We start from the raw sequence: 23492 nt of genomic DNA, 5'->3' as shown, positions 1-23492 counted from the left end.
TAATGACTTCATGAACTTCTTCAATGAAAAGATTTTAACTATTAGAGGCAAGATTGATAATCTCTTGCCCTCAACTACTGCCGATCTGTCATCAAGAGGAGTGGCCTTGGAAACGGCTGTATGCCCTGGTGTATATTTGGATAGCTTTTCTCCTATTAACCTAGACCAATTGTCCTCAATGGTTTCTACTTCTAAACTGTCTACCTGTCTCTTAGACCCCATCCCAACGAGGCTGCTTAAAAACGTGTTGCCTTTAATTGGCACCTCTCTGCTGGATATTGTTAATGTGTCTTTGCTAACAGGCCATGTACCACATTCCTTCAAAGTAGCTGCAATTAAACCTCTCCTGAAAAAGCCCACTCTTAATCCAGAGGTGTTGGCTAACTACAGACCGATCTCTAACCTTCCATTCCTCTCTAAGATCCTTGAGAAAGTAGTCGCAAATCAGTTGTGCGACTTCCTACATCAGAATAGTTTATTTGAGGAGTTTCAGTCAGGATTTAGAAAACACCACAACACAGAGACGGCACTGATGAAAATTACTAATGACCTCCTAATGCATCAGATAAAGGACTCATCTCCGTACTGGTATTATTAGACCTTAGTGCTGCGTTCGACACCATTGATCATGACATCCTATTACAGAGATTCGATCAGTCGATTGGCATTTCAGGTACCGCACTAAATTGGTTTAAATCCTATTTATCAGATCGATCTCAATTTGTATTTGTAAACGATGAAGCCTCAATGACCACCAACGTTAATCACGGAGTTCCACAAGGTACTGTGCTTGAACCAATATTATTTACCTTATATATGCTTCCTTTGGGCAATATTATCAGGAAACACTGCATACACTTTCATTGCTATGCAGACGATACTCAATTATGTCTATCGATCAAACCAGAGGAGACCAATCAGCTCGCTAAAATTCAAGAATGTCTTAAAGACATAAAAACATGGATGACCTGCAACTTCCTGATGTCAAACTCAGACAAAACGGAAGTTATTTTACTGGGCCCCGAACACCTCAGAGATCAATTATCTGGTGATGTGGTTTCTGTAGATGGCATTGCCCTGGCATCCAACACCACTGTAAAGAATCTCGGCGTTATCTTTGACCAGGGCTTGTCCTTTAACTCCCACGTTAAGCAAATCTCAAGGATTGCATTTTTTCATCTACGTAACATTTAAAAAATCAGGCACATCTTGTCTCAATACAAGATGCAGAAAAGCTGGTTCACGCGTTTGTTACTTCCAGACTAGATTACTGCAACTCCTTATTATCAGCCTGCTCTAATAAGTCTCTTAAATCCCTCCAGTTGATCCAGAATGCTGCAGCTCGTGTACTCACAACAACTAAGAAAAGAGATCACATTACTCCTGTATTAGCTGCTCTGCACTGGCTCCCTGTAAAATCAAGAATCACATTTAAAATTATTCTCCTCACCTACAAAGATTGGTGATGCACCATCATATCTTAAGGAGCTTGTAGTACCATATTGCCCCACTAGAGAGCTGCGCTCACTAAATGCGGGGCTACTCGTGGTTTCTAGAGTCTTAAAAAGTAGGATGGGAGCCAGAGCCTTCAGTTATCAAGCTCCTCTTTTATGGAACCAGCTTCCACTTTCAGTCCGGGAGGCAGACACAGTCACCTCATTCAAGAATAGACTTAAGACTTTCCTCTTTAATAGTGCTTATAGTTAGGGCTGAATCAGGTTTGCCCTGGTCCAGCTCCTAGATATGCTGCTATAGGCTTATAGGCCGCTGGGGGATGTTTTAGGATACACTGAGCACCTATCTCCTCTTCTCTCTCTCCTTATGGATGAATTTACATCTCTCCATTGCACCTTATTAACTCTGCCTCCTCCCCGGAGTCGTTGTGACTTCACATCTCATAGGGTCCATTGGACCTGGAGGTGTCTGATGCCTGGTGAGCCGGCCTCCCGCGTTGGCCCTGCTGATGCCCCGCCCCCTCCTCTCTACCTCCTTCTGTTTCATGGATTGGAGTTCCATTCATACATTGTCATATTCATGTAATGTGTTTATGTAACTTTGTAAATGCTGTTCATTCTGTACACATGACATCTATTGCTTCTGTCCATCCGGGGAGAGGGATCCTCCTCTGTTGCTCTCCTGAAGGTTTCTTCCCTTTTTTCCCTGTCAAAGGTTATTTTTGGGGAGTTTTTCCTGATCCGATGTGAGGTCCTGGGACAGGGATGTCGTATGTGTACAGATTGTAAAGCCCTCTGAGGCAAATTTGTAATTTGTGATATTGGGCTACACAAAATAAACTGAATTGAAACTGAATTGAATTGAATATGATATGATTCTTGAGTGAAGGATTAAAGACATTCTGGGAAAATAAATCCAGAGCTAAAAAACCAACACGGTAAATGACAACATCTGCGATTCATTCGGGATAGCAGACGGAGGATAGACAGAGTATGAGAAGGCAAGCTGCTATTTCCCTTGAACCTCATCTTCTATCATGACACTCACTTCAGCAGACGGTTAGCTTAGCTTAGCATGAAGAATGAAAGCAGGCAGAAACGGATGGATAGGGTCTAATGAGATACTTTGACAAGGTTGCATTATGGGAACTGTAGGATTGACCCAGACTATCGACTAAAAGTCTGCATATCTCCGGCTCTGCTGTACCAATTTCAGCCATTCGTTTCAAAATGTGCTTTTTTTTAATCATGAGATGAAGCTGCTGGACTTTAAATTTAAATCAGAATGATTACTGGTAATTAATTTAAAACCTGTCTACTGCTTTTGATTGGATTACTTATACCTCATAAAGCCAACAAAAACCAAACAACCGTTGATTGTTTTGGTTCATTAAGATGATGACAGCTTCCTGCTCTGTGCTCACACTGACAGTGTGTCACCGAGGTGAAGCGTGGACGGAAGTGTGTGAGAGAGCGAGAGAGGGGGAGAGAGAGAGAGAGAGGAGATCCCGTGCTCGCTCACTCCCACACTTTTTCCTCTTGCTGTCTTCTGGCTCGTGTGCCTCACGCTGCTGCAGTGAGACTCCGGCAAGCAGCAAGTGACGCCAACATCGCCGGCCTCTCTCCTCAGAGAAATCTCTCTCTCTGGCTGAACGGGAGTTCAACTTCTCTTCTCTTCTCGTGTGCAGGGGGAGGGACCCCTCACCTGTCCAACAAAAGCCTTTTTTCTCTGAGTCTTGAAGGAGGGAGCCTGTTGATTTTAATTAGTCTGGACTTGGATTGTGAAGATTGATTCAGCAGCGATCCAGTTGATCATCACTTTCTAGTCTCTGCTCATACTGGATGTTTGATTTGCTGCTGGAAATCTGAGGTCTCGGGTCCTGGACTTGTGTTTTTAAAATGGATCGAGGTGGATCTGCGATGTAGATCCATCTGCTTTCCGACTCTTTTTCTTTTTTTCTGAGGCAACTCTGGTGGACAAAAACTAACATCGCCGCCTTTTATTTCCCTCACATGCCACCATGTTCGCCAGAATCTTCATTCCCAAGAAGCACCGGCAGCGCTTCGACGAGGCCGTGTCCCAGAACGTGATCAACCGAATCTGCCGCAGCAAGAGTATCAGTGAGCCGCAGGGCAGAATCCGGCGCAGCCGGAGCGAGGATCACTCCGACCGCCACCACGGGTCCAAACGGGCCAGCTCAGTGCCCAGAGATGGAGAACCCGGGGGGAGGGGGGAGGCGGAGAGAGACAGGGGCTTAAGAAAGTCTGCCTCTGGGATCCCACCACATCCCCCCATTGGACCCAATCAGAGGTGAGCGCACATGTTCGAGATGTTGTTGTTCAAACAGAGCCTTTGGCTTTAGTGTTGTTTACTGTTGGAAACCAGGCCACCAGCAGTTTCATCTCAAGGCACAATGCAGCAGCCAAATATTTACTTTATTATTTAGACATTTACAGGCAGGATTTCTTGAAAATGTACATGAAACGGAGGACAGCGTGTCTCCTTTTCCATCCTCGCGGTTTTCCTGTCATCTCCAGATTCGTCTGTCCTAAAGCTTGTTTTTTATGATGCTGAATTCAAAAACAAAAACAAATATGTGGTATAAAAACAGTAAAACCCAGTTTGTTTTAATTGACCCAAACTGAAACTGCCATTTGCTTATTTGTATCTCATTGATTCAACATGTTAATCCTGACCATTCAACCTCCATCCACTAACATGCTGATCCAATGATTGTCCAATTAATAACACCACAATGGACTTAGTGCACTCCCACACAAACTAACTAACTAAATCCCAAGATCCGTCTCCATCCACTAGGGAGTGAAGATGTGCAGCTGATTATCTCAAGTCTTATAATATTGGCAGGTCACACAACAAGAGGGGGCACACTGATTGTGTTATATGGGAGAGTTAACATCATGTGGTGTAAGTGGCACAGTCACAGTTAGAAGTTGTGCTGCATACTGATGCCTTCCCTGAACTGAATAATACCTCTCAAGAGTGTTGTGCAACACTCTTGTCTCTCCCCAGTATAAATAACATTTCTTTGCCGACTACTTTTCAAAAATACAAATAAACACCTTTTTCATATTTTTTCATGAATCCCCCCCAGATGTGTTTAAAGTGTTGTTTTAGTAGATGGTCCTTGTACAACAGTGTTTTCACTGTATTTTGGCAAGTGTCTATTTGGGCCGGCGTGGGAGCTGCTGCGCAATGAGCGATTTAGTTGATGTCTCAGTGGTTTCATCTAGTCATGACTGATTCATTTGGGTTGTTATATGTAATATGTTTGGGCTTGATGACTTATCAGTATAAAGTACAGCTGACACCCTCCTGTCTCTCACACACACACACACATACACACACACAATGCGCACATCTGCATGTAGCTCATCTTACATAACAGCCAGTAACCGCAGCTATCAAAGAACGGATCGGTCTGTTTTTCTCACCCCTCCTTCCGTCTTTTTCTTGTCTTCCCCCCTGTTTACGTATTAAGGCTGTGTTGCCTTGAGTCGTTTCCATGGCAACGCACTGGGGGATAGACACCATAAGTGTCTCATCTTTAATGTAACGGGAGGTTCCACCGTGTATTCCTCCGCTGAGGTGAATGAATGAGAGCAAAGCCCCACAATCAGCAAGAGGTCAGAGCTTTTTTCTGTGCCGAGAATATCCTGAACAATTTTTGTTTTGCCGGAAGCTGGTGAATACAACCCAATCCAGGCTGCACTAGCCGGCATACATTAACAAAAGCCTAGGTCACAAAGTTCGACTGCAGAAAAGTACTGTACATACGAGCGTCATTGCCCTGACGTCAGACTCCCACCCACAGGATGTGACAAATGAAAACAAAGGAGAAGCACACACAGCCTTGTAAACAGCAGGCAGTGAGTCCTCCATCATCCAGAGACATCTGGGCTCTCCCCGTCCATTCACAGAACGGTTGCTAAGCATGAGCGTCGTTGAATGATTATTGCTGATACCATAAATGACAACAGTTGGAATTGAAAATTGTTTAATCCATTAAATGCAGAACAGTGTCTCTCACACGTGAGACTTTGCCTCCTCTCTCTGTTTTGTATTATTGCAAACTGAATATTATTGGCTTTTGGACTATTGGTTGGACAAATCAAACAATTTGAAATCATTTTGATTGGCATTTTTCACTCTTTCTGTCACTTCTCATCTCTCACTTCCTGCTGTTCCTAAGGATCCTTCGTATCTACCGCGGGAAGAAGAGCTTCGGCTTCACACTACGAGGTCACGCCCCTGTCTGCATCGACTCCGTTATCTCAGGTACTTCTTCTTAAGATAGATGCCCTCTCTCTCTCTCTCTCTCTCTCTCTCTCTCTCTCTCTCTCTCTCTCTGTGTGTGTGTGTGTGTCAAACATTGTTCTGTGTTGGCTGGTGAAGGAGGCGAGGGGAGGGGCGGATGTGTTATGGAGCTCTAGCGCAAGTTCAGACAGGAAGACCAGACCCCTCAGCCCGCCATCTATTCCTCACATTCCTGCCAAGCATTCCTCACACATGCTCACTCATTGTTTACTCGCTGTCATCGTTCCGCGCCGTCAATCACGACACCAGCTGCGCAGATCAGCTGGTCCCCTCTATCCAATAAGCACACGGAAACAAGGACACGGCTAGCCAATCATCTTGGTGCTGTCTCGTTTAAATATGACTCTACCTCTACCTTCAGGTCATTCATGTTGCTGTTACGCAGCCCTCCACCTCCCCATCTCCGCCCAGTCTTCACACATCCATCAGCTTCATCAACTCATCATTCTATCAGCTCATCACCACCAGGTCTGGACTCCACGGGGGGATCTATCTCGATGCTGATCGGGGCAGTCGGCCCTCAATTGCAAATCTCCCCGTAGAGTCCAAGCGCCAAAGACTCTGAGACTTCCTCATTTCATATCATCTGTTAACAATAAACATGCATCCTTTCTTTATCTAACTGGTCTCTCCCTGATTGAACTATGTGGGTGAGCCTGTTGTGGTGTCAGCCGCTGGGGGTTAAAGGTGGTCAGGAGGTGTGTGTGTGAGTGTGTGTGTGTGTGACTGTACCAGGAAGCGTATTAGTCTGACTCACCAATGAAATGTTAAGAGTAAAGCACTTGAAACAGGCGGTTCTGTCAGTAACAAACACTTAGAGGGGTCACTCAGTGGTACGCGGTTACATTCATGTTTATTTTTCATGTTCAAGACAAATTGTACGAATTGTCACAGTGCATTATTATTTTGTAAAAATGGATGATTCAGAGAGGCCAATACACAATTCAAACATCTTTCAAAGGACAAGAAAGAAATGAGATGTTATATAAACATCACATCATTTATCATACTCATCACCTATCGTCATCCTGCACTTCACACATGCTTCATCACAAAGTTATAAATGATGATTTGATTGTTTCAAAGTGTCAAACTATTCCTTTGAGGTTATTACATTGTTGCATTATCAAACTGTAGATCATTCGTATAGTGTTGATTCAAATATCTTTCCTTTATCGGATTACATCCGAACACGACCGCAGGTTTATTTATTTTTAATCACTAGGGCCTACTTCCACTGCTCAATTAGTTTTGGGATAAAACATTAAAACCAGAAACATTATTGGTAGAAAATGAAACTCACTGTCAAATATTTGTCCGCGTAAAAGCTTTTGGTAAGCACTGTAATTACTTCCATTTGTGTTTTCAAATTTTGAGCAGTACAAAGTTATTTAATTAACCGTTATTGCTTTCCCAAACAAAAGTAGCAGACAAGAGAAGTTACTGTTGAGGGAATTTGCCAGGTTCCTTGTTGATGAGGGAGGTGTGTGTGTGTGTGTGTGTGTGTGTGTGTGTGTGTGTGTGTGTGTGTGTGTGTGTGTGTGTGTGTGTGTGTGTGTGTGTGTGTGTGTGTGTGTGTGTGTGTGTGTGTGTGTGTGTGTGTGTGTGTGTGTGTGTGTGTGTGTGTGTGTGTGTGTGTGTGTGTGTGATGACTGCACTGTTCCCGCCCACCATCATGTGCTGCAGCGGCCACAGAGAACTGACTCAGTGGGCCTCATGGAGGTTGGTATGGAGATGGTGGGGGTGGATCGCATGTCTCTCGTCGTGATCTGAACACCGATCCGTTTCTGAGGGTAAACATCTTAAACTCCAGGCTTTCCAGTCTCGTGGCCCGTGAATGCGCGCACACGACATCATCACATGACGACTTTGTTGTGTCCAAACTTTGGGTGAGAACTAACACAACGACATTCACCGTGAGTTGACAGATGAGGAGGCGGCGGCGGCGGATGGGTACAGTGCAGGCAGAACAGATTCCACCTGTTTTTGACAGCACTGTTTCCTTATGTAATGACAATGTAGCGTGGAGAGCATCTCGCTTGTTGACGGGCTTTGTTGGATGTCAGATTGACAGCTTCACATTAGTCACCATCTTTCCCTGCTCTGCCCGTCTGTTCAGCGCACCTTGTTAGCCGGGGAGCTTGTGCCAGAATCCCTTTTTAATCTCTGATTTGATTTTCTGCCATCTCTATGTCTCCCTCTCAGATAGTCCTGCTGAGGAATGTGGACTGAAAATAGGCGACCGTATCCTCTTCCTCAATGGACTGGACATGAGGTTTGGCTTTTTTAATGGATAACATTATTATTATTATTAGCAGCAGTAGTAGTTGTAGTAGTATTTTGTCTTTACCTGCTATCCAGGTTCTTGAACTCAGCCATTATATTTAGATACTTGTTTCTCTCCCGGAGAATCCATCTGCTGCTATGAGAACCCTCTTTCACTGTGCCAGATAATCCATCACAGAACACATGAAGCTTTTATTTTGGTTATAGTTTCCCTTTTAATTAATATTTCACAGTTGCAGAGCGGAGCTGTATTGCGGCAGCTTCAGGTCAGTCATCATCAGGAGGAAAATGAAAAGTCTCGGCAATTAAATAAACCCTCTTAAAATACGCCGTTTCACAAAATGTATCTGACGCTCTGAAGTATTGATCTGAACAAACAAATAAACAAACAAACAATTACATCATAAGCCCATAGAGTTGGATAAGAAGATCTAACTCCCGACTCCCATCTAACTTTTCTTTAACTATGAATGCCACTGTATTCTCCTTTAACAACGGCAGGTACAGTATGTACGTATGTTTGTATGAACCGATGCACCTGAACGCAGCCTGTAAACTTCTCCTGTGGGAGTAGCTGTTGTACTTGTGTGGACTTTACCACTTTTTGACCTTCTGCCTCTTGATTTTCGGAGAGTGAGTGTGGGAGTGCGGGTAATAAATCCAGAGTGGATGAAATCTAACTGCACCTATACGAGCTCAGCGAATACCGTAGATCAAGCAACGTATCGGTCGATGCACCCGGTGCTCTGTGAAAGAATAAAAAAAGCATTACTCATTCTGCCACCCTGCTAGTCACGTGAGAGAAGGATCGCAGAGCTGTTCCCATGGCTGCCCAATGTACAGTTTTGATTGGCGCTGTATAATTTCCCTGATAACACGGTGGTGGTGCTGCAGCAGTAGGAGGTGATCAGGAAAACAGTGGGAGTTGTTCCTCAGAGAGAAAGAAAAGTACAAGATATGTTGGAGCTGCTCGTGTTTACAGAGCGAGCATATAGTGTATCTACGCAGATCTATGATAATAATGTAAACACAGTATTACCTGTCAATACAGTATCTCATTTAAAAGAACAAGATGTTCCATCTGCTTTATAGCTCAAAGTCCATCAGCTCTCCATCATTGACTTCTGTCCCTCTCCTTCTTTGTAGGAACTGTTCCCATGAGAAGGTGGTGTCCATGCTGCAGGGCAGCGGGGCGATGCCCACCCTGGTGGTGGAGAAGGCTCCGTCTGAGTACTCCTCAGACCAAACCGACCCAGAGGAGTCTCCAAGCCTGGCTCCCGCAACGCTTCCGCGCTCTAGGTCATTGAAAACAAACAATAAGCTTGACCTTTTAATTCAGCAGCTCATGGTCCGGAGAGGCAAACGCAATGGACAAGTTATGCTGTATTCTTTTCCATGAGGATGCAGAACAAAGGAGAAACGATGCTTTAGTGAGTTAACGTAACGCAACGAATTAAAGAACATATGTGTTTTTGTTTTCTTCTCTGTCTGCTGTTCAGGTCTCCAGCCCTCAGCTCTCTGCAGTGGGTCGCCGAGATTCTTCCACCGAGCATCAAAGTCCACGGGCGGACCTTCAGCCAACAACTGGAGCACCTGCTGACCATCCAGGAGAGGTACACAGTCTGCAAGTCCCTGGAGACCTTCTTCCAGCACAGGTCAGTGGGATGGAGAGGGTCGATGAATAGAAGTCGTAGACCGGGAGCATGGAGGGATGTACGAGGAGTAAGAAACATGTAGGTCTGCAGTCTGCAACAATGCAATATTAAACAGATGGAAGAGAGCTGAGGGAGGAAGTGGTGAGAGAAGCAGCTGCTGGAGTTGTTACAGAGATTTTGGAAAGTAGAAGAATTCTTAAAAAGCAGCTTCAGTCGGCAGCATCGGGACATTAGGTTGGCAGCTCTAAATGGTAGCAAGAGACAGTTGGAAATTATGTAGCTTAAAGTTAGGGTTTCAGCATTTTTTCTTGGTGGCAAGACCCTCAACTAGCGAGCTTACATTGACAGAAATGTAGCTGTTGCCTTGGAAACTGTGTTTTTTTTTTTTACCACACACGATATATCAGGCTGCTGAGGATGCTCTTAATGCAGGTGAAAGAGAGAGATGGGAAAAGGGGTGGTGACAGGACTTTGAGAGATAAGCAGTGAAGGAACAAATGCACATAGCTAAGCAGGAAGTTGAATCTTCCCATGACACACTGATCACATTTCCTCAATGATGAAGGCTTGAGCACAAGAGATGGATGGAGCTCTGCAGATGATGCAAACATGTGATTCTGACGGATTATAAGCAAAATACCCAATGAATTCTTACAGAATGTGCATACAGTGTAACCCCCTGGAGGCGTAACTCTTACCATAACTGACATCCCTGTTATCCTCCCACCTGTAATCTGCTTTCATCCAGTATTTCACTCTCAATACAGATGCAAAGAATATACATCTAAGCCAGGTCCTGGCATCACATGGCAATAAATTACCCAGCAATAAGTGCTTATATAAAAATGTGTAAGGAGGCATTGTGTGTTTGCAGGAATGTGGACACTCTGATCGTAGACGTGTTTCCGGTGTTGGACACGCCGGCCAAACAGCTGATCTGGCAGTTCATCTACCAGCTGCTGACGTACGACGAACAGGAGCGCTGCCAGGGCAAGCTGTCGCGCTTCCTTGGTTTCAAGAGCAGTGGTGAGCCAAAACAACGACGTGGAAATTATACACATACAGTATCAGCAGACAGTCAATGAGTTGCTTGTTTGATTGATTATTCCTATCGTGTCAAGTAGAAAACAATATCATTTAAAAAATGGCTGATGAAATTGAAAGTCAAGCTTTTTATTATCGCGTTCGATGTACCGTGAGGCTGTTTCTTTATAATTAACACCGGCGCAAAGGAGCAGCTGTACACGATTTAGCTTTGACAACAAAAACGCGTGCGCGTGTGTGTGTTTACGCAGCCGTGTTGGAGCCTGACGTCGGCCCGGAGCACCACCGGAGGAGCAGCTCCATGCGCGTGACGGGCACGTCGTACCGCGGCATCGTTCGGGAGAGGAGCTCTGACGACTGCATCATCGGAACTCACCTGGGAATGGGTACGCCGCACATGACAACAGCCAGAGCAAGGATTTACTGCCCTGTCCTGTCGCTCCATATCAGTGTAATCTCCACAGGGTTGAATCAAGGTTTTCAAAAGCTTTCCAGCTCCACTCTATAACAAAAAATGTTAACAAAATTAAGACAATCGCAACTGAACAGAGATTTCATAGTTATTTGTTTGTCTTAAAACCTAGCTGACTAGCTCTGCTGAGATTCAAACATTCTCACTATATCAACTTAAAAGGTCGTGCTCGTCAGTGTTTTGTTCACAACACGTTTCTGCTGCAAAGAAAGATCTGTTATTCCAGGTTTAACAACGGCTGTAAAGTGAGTGGGTTATTTTGCTCGTCTTGGGTTACAATCCCCGGATGCACAAGGGTAATCTGTGTAGAGATGGTTAATGAGCTTCCTGCAGCAGTTACTGTCCTATTTATGTTCCTTTGGGCATCGAACCCACCAGTCGCTCTGGTTGAACTGCTCAGAGCTCCGTAATGAGGCTGTGTTCTCACAGCTCCCAGGAATGTGTGTAATTGTTAGACTGTTGCTGAAAAAGAGGTGTGCTCAGCAAATCGTCTGCAGATATTTGAACGCTACATGACCATGGCCATCATACATTCATACATTAACTCCATATCTCATCTGTGCTTTTCGACGATGCCCCCCGAGCTATCGGGTTGGAAGCACATACAGTGTTTATTTCCAGCACATTTCATTCATGGTTTCCACTGTTCTCCCTTTGCCATTGCTAACTCCTGCACCAGGAGCCAACCTTTTGTCTTTTGTTGCTCTGCACTGGTCCTCTCTGCTTCATCCTCTCTCCTGTCTGGGGGTGGATGAAAGGAGGAGGCTTATGTCTTCCTCTTCATGCCTTATTGTGCTTTAGGAATTCATGTGGAGGAATCTGGGAGCCCGGAGGAGAGGCAGTCAGGAGACGGAACCTCCTTCCCCGAGTCCCCCGACCTCAGTCATGTAGGTATAACTGCAGCTTTTCAGCGCCTAGCTTCTCAGCAACTGGCATTCTGAATGCTAGTTATGGTATCTGTGCTCTCTGGCCTCACATCATTTGAAGGTCTGCTGGTAATTGATGCAATTTAACGCGTGGCCGTACAATTTGATTATTGGTTGCAGTTGACCTGTGGTGTGCAAATTGTTTCTAAAAAAAACACGCTTTGAAAAAAACAGACCTTCAAAGCGAATGTGTCGCAGCGATCGTGTGCTAACCAGCTGATCATGCCTCCACCCGTAGATGACAGGGGTGTACACGGAGCTGGAGAACGTGTACGCAGGGAAGAGTGTGTCGCCACTGCATGGCGGCTCCTCAGCAGAACCAGAGGGCCCGGGACAGACTGAGGCCTACGGGCGCTCACTCTCCCCCCTCACTCTGCCCCCTCTCAAAGGTACTCTGGGGCTGACACACATGCCTCAACACAATTGCACACGCACACGCACACACACGCACACGCACAATGTGCGCGTGCTCCCAGGCACATGTTTTCATCAGTGGTTCACAACCATGTGCCGTTTAGGCTTGATGCATTTTTAGAGTAAATTATTGAATTCCAATATAGTACAACCATGAGCCTCAATAGCACATGAATGATGCCATGTTCAAGACACTCTAGATTTGCTGTAAATACAAGCTGCAGAATGGGGAAACTTTGATGTGATGTATATTTGGTCATGACGGGTAACAAACACAGCATTAGATCCACTGACCTCCTAAACATATATTAGTAATGTGAACCTTTCCTCTCATCTGCAGCCTTGTGTTTCAGTCATTTTCAGTGTTTAAATGAGTTTGTTACCAATCCGATGTGAACATGGCATGAGAACCACTGCACGTGTTCATGTTAGAACATCTAAATATGTGCACATGAGCCTGCATTTGATCTTTTTGTTGCCATGGTAACCTCTCAGACGAAAGGATCCTTAAGGCGACAACAGGGCCAAGAATGTCGCACATACTTTCTCGAGGGAATAAGTAGCATAATATACAAGTCATTTAAAAGTTCTCTGGACGAAGCATCCGCAGCGTGAGCGCCGAATGCAGCGCAGCTGACCACAAGCACCCATCTTTGATTCACTCCTTTGCAGGGAGTCGTAAATCCGGCCTGTCCCTGTCCTGGAAGGAGCCTCTCCCCACTCCCGTGTATGAGATCCACCACCAGAGCAGCGTGGACTCCAACCCCTACGTCAGCCTGGAAAGCCCCCCCGCTTCCCCTCAGCCCTCTGACGGCGGCCCCGGCACGCTGACCCGCCGCAAGAAGCTGTTCACCTTTTCCCGCCCGCCTCGCAGCCGGGACACAGACAAGTTCCTGGACGCTCTGAGCGAGCAGCTGGGCCACCGGGTCACTCTGGTGGATGATTTCGTACCCAGGGAGAACGACTACGAGGAGGTGAGGAAGACCCGCCTCCAATCTAATCTTCTGTAATTATGGACGACACACTTAAGAGTACACGCTTTGATTTTACAGACAATCTTGCTGTTGTGCATTTTTTTGTATCAAATAATACGCAAATTCACATTTGACTGAAGTAATGACGTTGTAGTGTTGCATGTTTACATTAGAGCAGCTCTAATGTACGCTACAATGAACACTTGTGTCACATGAACAGATATATCAAGGTGGTTGTCATGGTTTCAGAAGAAGAGGGGTGCCTGTAAGTAAAACATGATACTCAGTTACACCGTAGAGTCTAATTTTATCTAAGGTTAAGTTTGTATCTGAAGGTGCTGGCTGATGTAAAAATCATCAAACAAACATTACAGCCTTGTTACTTCTTCGTCGGGGTGTTTGTGGGGAAAGCAGCGTTTTGTACACAATAACCTGAGTTCGTAAAACTGATCTCTTTTAGTATTACTTTTGGTATTTTACAGTTAACTTCACATTATTCGATTGCAGTTCTCGTGTTCCTTAAATAGATGGGTTGGGTCACTGATAATATATTAAGTGCATGCGTTTTAAAATGAGGTTATTTTATTTTATGTTGTTGTCTTTGATGACTTTTCGGCCCCATGAGTAGGTAAAAAGAGAAAGATTGCAGATCCAGATTGATAAGCAAGATAAATAAATAAAGCCCACACAATGCATTTTTTAAAATGTTTTTATTTGCGTTAGAGTACGTCGAGTTGTGTTCTTCAGGTCTGATGGTGTACTTCTCCTCCCTCCAGATGAGCTTCCAGGAGGACCAGGACTTGGGCTTCATGCCTCGCCAGCTCAGCAGTGGCAGCAGTGAGGACCAGAGTAGCAGCGACGAGGCCTCCTCTCCCTCCTACTCCTCAGGATCTGAACCCATCCCGCCACCCCCCACCCAGAGCCCCCCGCCGCCCCCGCCTTTCCAAGCTCTGATACCGCCCCCTGTCCAATTCACTGACCCCGTCCCGCCGGTCCGCTTCTCCCCTGAGCATGTGCCCCGCAGCCGCATGCCCTTCCAGCCTCAACACCCCATCATCCCCCCTCCCCCGCCCCCTCCGAGGACCATTCTGTCCAGCCGCCCTCCTCTAAACAAAGTGCTTCCCACCAGAGAAGAAGCAGAGAATACTCACCAGCGCTTTCAGAGCACCAACACGACCCGCCTCTCGCACAGCCACACCGCCCTGGGTACCACCACCCTGCGCTCCTCCCAACCGTCTCGCCCCTGCTACCTCCCCCGGCAGCTCAGCCAGCCCCAGCCTATCCTCCAGCCCATCCACCAGCCCTCCACCCAGCAGCTGAGGCCGAGCCAGCTCGTCCTCCAGAGACACCACCTGCTCCACCACCAACACAGCTACCAGGGCCCGCTGCCGCCGTCCCTCCAGGATCACAGCTCGTCCCAGTGTCAGAGCCAAGGCCCCGCGGACTCCTCGCTGATCTCGAAGCATCCGGCCTCTCACTCCACCCTCCCCAGTCACACTAAAACCTATGAAACCCCACGACAGGAACACCCGTCACAACAGGTAATGTATACGTTTACCGTAGTTTTCAAAACATGAGGATGAATATGTGTGCAGCGATGCCACAACAGTGAGCGCCTAGCAACATAACTTTAAAGGTTTGATGCAATATTTGGCGTGTAAGGCCTTGAGATTGACAGAACAAAGACCACACTGCATCCTTTGGCAGATACCCTTCTCTTTGCTTGTGTCACACAGTTAAAGAAATCCAAATAAAATCACAAAACATGAAAAAGATGGTAAATCTCAAGCACATTTCAGCATCTGTGGAAACATCGGTTTGCAATATTGAGTCTGATCTCATCTTTCATGTCTAATGGGAGGATTGAGAGATGATTCCAACACCAAAATGCTACAAAATCTCTTGGTGAAAATGTAAGTTGTGAGCGGTTGCATCTGTCCTATAGTAGAAGAATAAAATGTCCTTTATATCTCCAAGGCACCGCCTCCCCCGCCTCCACCGCCTCCACCCCTTCCTCCACCTTGTGACCCGTCTCCGCTGCCCAAGCCGGGCCACCACGCCTCGGACACCAACCACATGAGCGTGAAGAGGCTGCGTTGGGAGCAGGTGGAGAACTCTGAGGGAACGATATGGGGTCAGGTGAGTCCATTACATTGGTGTAACAGGTCTGTGTTACCCTCCCCCCTAGCACAGAAACACAGGAGACTCGAACTTGGTTACGGATCTTTATTTGCTGGGAGACAGTCGTGCTCTTCGGCCTTGCCCCTGAGCGCCCTCCTGTGTCCGTAACTTTGCTCCCGTCACGGCAACGTCCATCTCTCCCTCCTTCCGTCCTACTGCCATTTTATAAAGAGCAAATCATTAGACCCAGCTGAGGCCAATTAGGCCTCCACCTGGTACCGTTCCCTGAGCGCACTCCCCCAATTCACCTCTGCAGCTGAGCCTAACCACGCCCCACCACCACAATTGGTCTTCGATAATTGGTGATGGAAAAGAAAAGAGAATTGTATTGGCTCTGTCTGAAAGCTCAGATACAGTAAATACAGTAAGATTACTTGTGAATCTTTGCACGTTGGCTGTGAATTTTGTCACTCCTCCTACATTTCTCCTCTCATATTTGGAGAGGCCTACTCATCTCGTCTCTCGTGTCTCTGATGAGTCATGGCATCATGGACCCACTAATCTTGTATTTGTAAATAGAATACATGGTGGATCTTTGGGCTCGCTTTACAACCCTCTCAGATGGGAAAGAAAATTGTGTAAACTAAATAAATAAATAAAGCCTTGCCTGTGTCCTCAGAGTGTGTCCTTGTGTCTACGTTTAGCTCGGAGAGGACTCGGACTATGACAAGCTCACTGACATGGTGAAGTTCTTGGACCTCGATCTGCACTTTGGGACTCAACGGCGATCCAGTAAGTCGTTGTGTACTAGTGGTCATCCTTTCTCATGCTGCGTTGTCACCGTCATATCTTTATATAGATCATGCTTACTGTCATACAGTGATAGTCCAATCGTTAGCAGAGGACTCGTTTTACAGTGAAAGTAAATATTTGTGTTGTATCTATTGACGTCTCCTGTTTTGTTTGTACCTTCACAGTCATGATGTTCTGCATAACCTGTTATGGAGCTGCTCCACTCACCTGTTCATCAAATCCATTCTCCATAAGGCACCATAACGCCCCACTCCTCTCCTGTGTTGACAGAGATCCGTAATAACACAGCTCTGCCGAAGGAAACGCACACACCGTACTATCACTTATTGTAGATGTACGTTTTGGCCTCTGGTGACTCACATGGCAGAGCTGTGTTATTAACCCATCAACCTACCACATCTCTCTCTGTGTGTGTGTGTGTGTGTGTGTGTGTGTGTGTGTGTCTGTGTGTCTGTGTGTGTGTGTGTGTGTGTGTGTGTGTGTGTGTGTGTGTGAGAGAGAGAGAGACCCCCGGTGCCTGGAGAACACATCCTCACACTGTTGTTAATATTACCAGTCTCTCCTCCAGAGCCGGCCTTCTTGCCAGAGAACTTTAAAAAGAAAGACGTGGTGGAGATTCTGTCTCACAAGAAAGCCTACAACGCCTGTGAGTACCATAAAAACAAGGCCGACCGTCACACCTGAAAGGTCGTGTTTCAAGTCTGTGAGACGACGGCAAAATGACACGTGTAACGGTATAACTGTATTTTTTTCGTTCGCCGAACTGACTCAATATAATCTTAAAATGTAAAACACTGAGATTGATTTTCTCCATTGACTTGATGCTCTTCTGCCGACGATGTTTTATGACTGCAAGTAAAACGCATCCACTTTCCACACAACTGTCACATAGAAACATGGTATTTCAAAAACATTGAGCACAAGTTCAGAACCCGACTCGGTGTCGGGTCTCACAGCGCTCTTAATCTCAATGCAAAGGACACCAGTTGTCATGCTGGATAATGAGAGGTTACATCAGAGTGTAGAGACTCCAAGACACATCCAACAACAGCAACAGCGGCCTCCGTTACCCAATAAACGTGAGACTTTCTTTTGTCAGTTTGGGAAATTTACAAACACTATGCAATGTCCAGTTCAGGTTACACTCGTAGGTCTGTGGTGATGATACGATGAGCTTTGTCCCACCAAGCTTTTCTACTCAAAGTGTCTGTACAGAGAAACACATTATTGTTGGCGTGATGTGGATGGACATCTATGACTTAATGTAAATGATGGAGCAGTAAACAGACATTATATTATGTGTATCACTACTAAAAGGCTGCAGGTGTGAATTTGATGCACTGTGTTGAATAATAAGGTTATTTGTCATTTTTCTGTCTTGACTGAGGAGTTTATTATTTTTTTTTGCAGTATGTTGTTCTTCAAATGTGTCTTAACTATATTTAGGCTGACATGCTCTTATCAGGCTTAAATGATCCTCTTAATTCTCATACAGCTAATTTGGTTCTTTGAGCGCTCTTATTTTGAAAAAGAAGACCTGGTTAGTGTTAATATGACTTGCTGATCATGTGAGTGCAGTTTGGTGAGGTAGGTGTGTTGGGAAACGTTGGGCATGTACTGGGGCAAGACATGAATTGTGTGTTCTTGCGTTGTTACTGGTGTTATTATCTTCTCCATTGTGCTGCACAATGTTTCCACACTTTCATCACTGTTAAATAGTTCGATGTTACCAGTGAATACAGTTAACCTGCGAGTGATGTTGGTGCATGATGGGTGACGGTTCCAATTGAACATGAAAGAGACTTTCGGGGATGATGAGAAGCATGCTATTAAAATGAAACCTTAGTAAAAACGGCTTTAATTGCACAATTCTTCTTCTTTCTGCATTTAATCATTTACTACGTTTGAGTTATTCCCATTTCGTCAAATGAAATGCCAAATTCCATTTGTAACGGTCAGAATCTTTCAGTTGTTGTTTTTTGCCGACACTATTTCAAATTATATTTTGTTGTGCATTGTTTATTATATTTCTGTATATTTGATCATGTATAGGTAACCCTTTTATTGTGAAAACATTGTGATAACAGCTCATCATCAGATCATAATGATTTCTCAGTAACCTGCATGTTCTCATCTAAAATCACAATTATTATTAACACTCTTCCATCATAAATCAAACAAAGAGAGCCATTTGTATCTGTAAATGAGTTAATGTATGGAGTTATTGATCATGATCCAGCTAACTGTCACTAATCCTGTACTTGGTTTGTGTTGACCTGCTGTATTAGTTTCTGTAAGATGTCTTTCTTGCTGCCATGTTTCCTTAATTCCATATTAAGAGCGGTGATTTCCTGCTGCCCCGATACTGACTGCCGTCATCCTCTCCTCCTCCTTCTTCTTCTTCTTGTGATTAAGAGAATAAATGTCCATGTTCTCATGATGAAAATGTGTCTTCACTTGGTGATCCAAAAACAAGAGGTTCCACTTTAGGTTTAATAATAATTTAACTTTTTCTTTATCATTTTCTTCATGGCTTATTAAAAAGTGGTATCTCTGAACATGATCATGCACCAACATCACTCCTAGTAGTTTCTAGCTCTTACACAGTAATGATCGTGTGGGAATGTTGTGAAGCACATGCAGAACAAATGAACACATGAAATGACACCTGTGTTATTACGTTGGATCGATTGCCCCAGTGCATGCTGGGTGGCTTCCCAGCACACCTACCTTATTTTACTGCAATCACAGCACTCATGAATGCTGTTCATTTTCTCAACTCTACTACTGTTGCCTTCATTTCAAAATAAGAGTGTACTGTTATCACACGATCAGCACTCAGCAAATCATATAAACACTGAAGGCAGTTTAACTTATTTAACCTTTATTTCAAAATAAGAGCGCTTATCCAACATAAGGTCATCCTTAAACTGAGCTCAAAGAACAAAATTAGATCTGATATTCTTTGAGCAAATAACCACAGCTGACACTATTGATAGATGTATTTACAGCATTGCATGATGGACCATTCTATTTTCAATTGCAACTATTATTAAAGTTTAGTAATAAACATCATGCGCTGATGTTGGAAGCCAAATACATTGTTAAATACAAATGAAATACTCATTTATTTAATTTACTTAGGTTTCTGTTGTTAACAGACTGAGTTGTATACAAGTGGTACATCTTGGGATATTTATTCCTCAGTGATAATATCTTAACTGCATGTGTAAATAACATACTGCAACAAATAAAAAAGTAAAATTGAAATCTAATTTTGGCAAAAGGCATCAAAGTCTCTTCTGAAGACAAGCAGATATGGCCCTGTTACATTATGTAGACTATACTAAATGATGCTGTGGATGATGGGTTTACGTCTGCTATTATCACACCTGTATTACAAGTTAGTTTTTTTTCATTCTCGTCATACTGGATACTCATTTGGGATTTAATAATCAATCTGACACCACAAAAAACCTAGTGAGAAATGTGAATAATACGTGATGGAAAGTTACACACCATCCGAGGGGGATGAAAGGTTGTGTCGGAAACATGTTGATCCTCTTGACAATTCCTCCTCCTCCTCCTCCTCCTCCTCCTCCTCCTCCTCCCCCTCCTCCCCCTCCTCCTCCTCCTCTGCAGCCATCCTCATCGCCCACCTGAAGCTCTCCGCCAGCGAGCTGCGTCAGGTCTTGATGAACATGACCACCGACCGGCTGGAGCCGGCTCACATCAAGCAGCTGCTGCTCTACGCCCCGGACGAGGAAGAGGTCAAACAGTACGAGCAGTTTGAACAGGACCCGGCCAAACTGAGTGAGCCCGACCAGTTCATTTTCCAGGTACGCGAACAAAGAACACCCAGCCGGAGTTGGACCGATCGAGACGGGATGATCGTCAACGAACTGATTGATTTGTGGCTTTCAGATGCTGATGGTGCCCGAGTATAAAACCCGTCTGCGAAGCCTCCACTTCAAGACCACCCTGCAGGAGAGGACGGAGGAAATGAAGGTTGCGTACGATTACATCTACAAGGCTTCGGTGGAGCTGAAGAGCAGCAAGAAACTTGCCAAAATCCTGGAGGTGAACATCCAGAGAAGGGGGAGGGAAAAAGAATGTGAAGCCATCCATTTTCATTTTCATCGTGGTCATTAAGTTGTTTTCTTTCGCCCACAGTTTGTACTCGCAATGGGGAATTACCTCAACAACGGCCAGCCCAAGAGCCACAGGACGACGAGCTTTAAGATCAACTTCCTCGCCGAGGTCCAGCAATAACTCCTGCGTTACGTTCAACTTCACTATGTTTTTTTTGGGGGGGGGTGGGGGCTCATTCATTCATTCCTTGCTTTCTATCTCGCAGCTAAGCACAACCAAAACGGTAGACGGGAAGTCCACCTTCCTCCACATTCTGGCCAAGTCCCTGTGCCAACACTTCCCTGAGCTGCTCAACTTTTCCAGAGACCTCACAACGGTGCCTCTGGCCGCCAAGGGTACGGTGACGTTACAGCTCTTTAACGCTGCTGTTCCTTCCAAAAGAACCATTTAGAAGCAAAGTGCAGCTTTGTGATGTGTGCTGTTTGTTCAAATGTCTGTTCAATGTCTGTCTTTAATAACATGGTCGTTCAAACTGATTTCGCTGCGTTTTTTAGAATAATTACACCATGTAGGGTGTTAATAACGGCTTCTGTTTTGGTCATTCATAACCTCCTATGTCCATGTCACTGTGTTCAGTGAACCAGAGGGTTATCACAGCAGAGCTGAGTGACCTTGGCTCCACCATCCTGGACATCAGGAAGGCCTGTCTGAAAGTCCCATCCACCTCCGAGGACCACTTTGCCTCCGTCATGAGCGTACGCTAACTGCTTTAAATATATAATACACATAACACGTAAAGTAGTACATACACTCGGTGATGGAAGCTACCGATTGCTGACATGTTGTGTCATGGAAGGACACGTTTGGGGAAATATGTGCTTAGTTTTCTAGAGAGTGAGTTGAGAAGATCAATGTCACTTTTATGTCTGTACAGTAAATATAAAATCCAGAAACGGTTTAGCTTAGCTTAGCATAAGGACTGAAACAGGAGGTAAACCGCTTGCATGGCTCTGTACAAAGTTACGTAACACTACTCCTCTAAAGCTCAGTCATTAACACGTTATATCTTGTTTTTTTTCATTCATACCAAAGCTGAAGTGTAAAAGCGTCAATTGTCCGGCACAAACCCAGTAAAAAAAAAAACACAGACAAATCAAACAAGATATAGCGCGTCAGCCTGTATGCTAAGCTAAGCTAGCTGTCTCCTGACTCAGCTTCATACGTAACAGAAGAAAATGAGAGTTTATCATTGAACTCTCAGAAAGCGTATATGCCACAAAGTCTTTTAACTATTCTTTTATTTATTTTGTATGTCTTTTGATCATTTTCATGCCAGTTAATGAAAATGATTTAGAAACAGTATTTTTTTTGTCAGGAGGTAAAAGCCATCATTGGACACTTAAACATCCTGAAACAAGTTTGTTTTGCTACATTAAAGTCTGAAATAAATACAGTTCGGCACGTGATTAATGCATTTTTTACATTAGATGTTCTGGGAATCACGAGAGATTTATTTGAAAAAGAATCCTGACTTTTAGTGCGTCGTACAAGCCCCAAAACACTGGATACTACATTTCCCACAAGGCAGTTCAGTTACATCTTTTGTTAGATCTCCATGCATGGTACATGCACATATCTTTCCAACACCTCTAGTTTGTATAAAACGGGCCACAGGAGACATTGTCCAGTTTTCACTCCTCGTGACGAGTAAACGGACGTTGATGTGTACTAACTTTCATCGTGTGACCTTTTGACCCCACAGAGCTTCTTAGAGAACAGCCATCCTGCAATCCAGTCTCTGGAGTCTCTGCAGACCCAAGCGATGGAGGAGTTCTCCAAGGTGGCTTCCTTCTTCGGCGAGGACAGCAAGTCCGCCAACACGGAGTCCTTCTTCGGCATCTTTGCCGAGTTCGTGTGCAAGTTTGAGGTGAGCTAATGAACTGTTGTCTCCAGCTGTGTCGAGAGAAGCAGCGAAGATACGTATTCTAAGATTATTTAATTCAAGATTATAACTAAAATCTAGAATACTATACTATGACCTTTTTGTATTACTTTTTAATGACATTTGATGACGTTCTCTATGGTATATTATACCGTGACATGTTATGACATTTGTATGGCGTACTGAATTATGACATTTACATGACATTTTCCTGCATACTATACTATAACCTGTAATTAATTTTTAATGGCACAATGTAGTATGACTTTTTTATAAAAAAATGTTGGCATGTTATACTAAGATGTTTTTGACTTTTTATGACATATACTGAGACTTTTTGTGACTATTTTGTCAAATGTTTTACTCTTTTTTTGTCATCATATTTGTATGCCATATTATACTATGCCATTATATAACTATCTTATGACATTTTTTCCGGCATTTTTATTGCACTATACTATATGTCATGTTTTTATACTATACTATAAAATGGCTTTTTCTCAAAGTTTTGCGGCATGCTATATATACTATGACATTTTTGCAATTTTTATGGAATATTTATGACATTTCTTTCATGACATACTTTACAATAACTTGTTAGGTCTTTTTAATCACATACTTTATAAATATTATATATTGTGATATTTCTTTATAAAATTTGTTGGCATATTATACAATCACTTTTTATGACATAGTATACTTAAGTATATTTTATGGCATACAAATATGATGACATTTATTTGACATACTATAATATTACCTTTTTAAAATCACTTCTATAGGATACTGCATGACATTTTAACTTTTACATTTGTTGCATTATATACTATGACATGTTTTTAACTATATGCTATACTATTTTAAAGAATGTTTTGGTTGCATACTATATACCATGACTTTTTATGACTTGTTTTTGACATACTATAATATTACTAATATTATATTATTATTTGGCAAACT

The 23492-nt window shown here is 44.0% G+C and overlaps 1 protein-coding gene across 1 annotated transcript in view; it reads left to right on the top strand.

Annotated features, from left to right (window-relative positions):
• grid2ipb (glutamate receptor, ionotropic, delta 2 (Grid2) interacting protein, b) overlaps positions 1-23492 on the top strand; it is a 35311-nt gene that overhangs the window by 9559 nt on the left and 2260 nt on the right. Inside the window, exons 5-25 of the mRNA XM_034559450.1 lie at positions 3487-3765; positions 5669-5754; positions 7999-8068; positions 9226-9378; positions 9579-9734; positions 10609-10760; positions 11030-11164; positions 12052-12137; positions 12415-12565; positions 13263-13564; positions 13785-13829; positions 14341-15105; positions 15542-15703; positions 16390-16477; positions 17067-17144; positions 20141-20337; positions 20423-20578; positions 20672-20758; positions 20856-20985; positions 21227-21345; positions 22353-22517. Of these exons, the coding sequence (XP_034415341.1) occupies positions 3487-3765; positions 5669-5754; positions 7999-8068; positions 9226-9378; positions 9579-9734; positions 10609-10760; positions 11030-11164; positions 12052-12137; positions 12415-12565; positions 13263-13564; positions 13785-13829; positions 14341-15105; positions 15542-15703; positions 16390-16477; positions 17067-17144; positions 20141-20337; positions 20423-20578; positions 20672-20758; positions 20856-20985; positions 21227-21345; positions 22353-22517 (3562 nt within the window). The remainder of the gene's footprint in view (positions 1-3486; positions 3766-5668; positions 5755-7998; positions 8069-9225; positions 9379-9578; positions 9735-10608; positions 10761-11029; positions 11165-12051; positions 12138-12414; positions 12566-13262; positions 13565-13784; positions 13830-14340; positions 15106-15541; positions 15704-16389; positions 16478-17066; positions 17145-20140; positions 20338-20422; positions 20579-20671; positions 20759-20855; positions 20986-21226; positions 21346-22352; positions 22518-23492) is intronic.

The sequence above is a fragment of the Cyclopterus lumpus genome, chromosome 19 (genome assembly GCF_009769545.1).
Source record: "Cyclopterus lumpus isolate fCycLum1 chromosome 19, fCycLum1.pri, whole genome shotgun sequence".
Classification (NCBI taxonomy): Eukaryota; Metazoa; Chordata; class Actinopteri; order Perciformes; family Cyclopteridae; genus Cyclopterus; species Cyclopterus lumpus.
The sequence above is the reverse complement of the archived record's forward strand: the minus strand, read 5'-3'. Positions and strand labels throughout refer to the sequence as shown.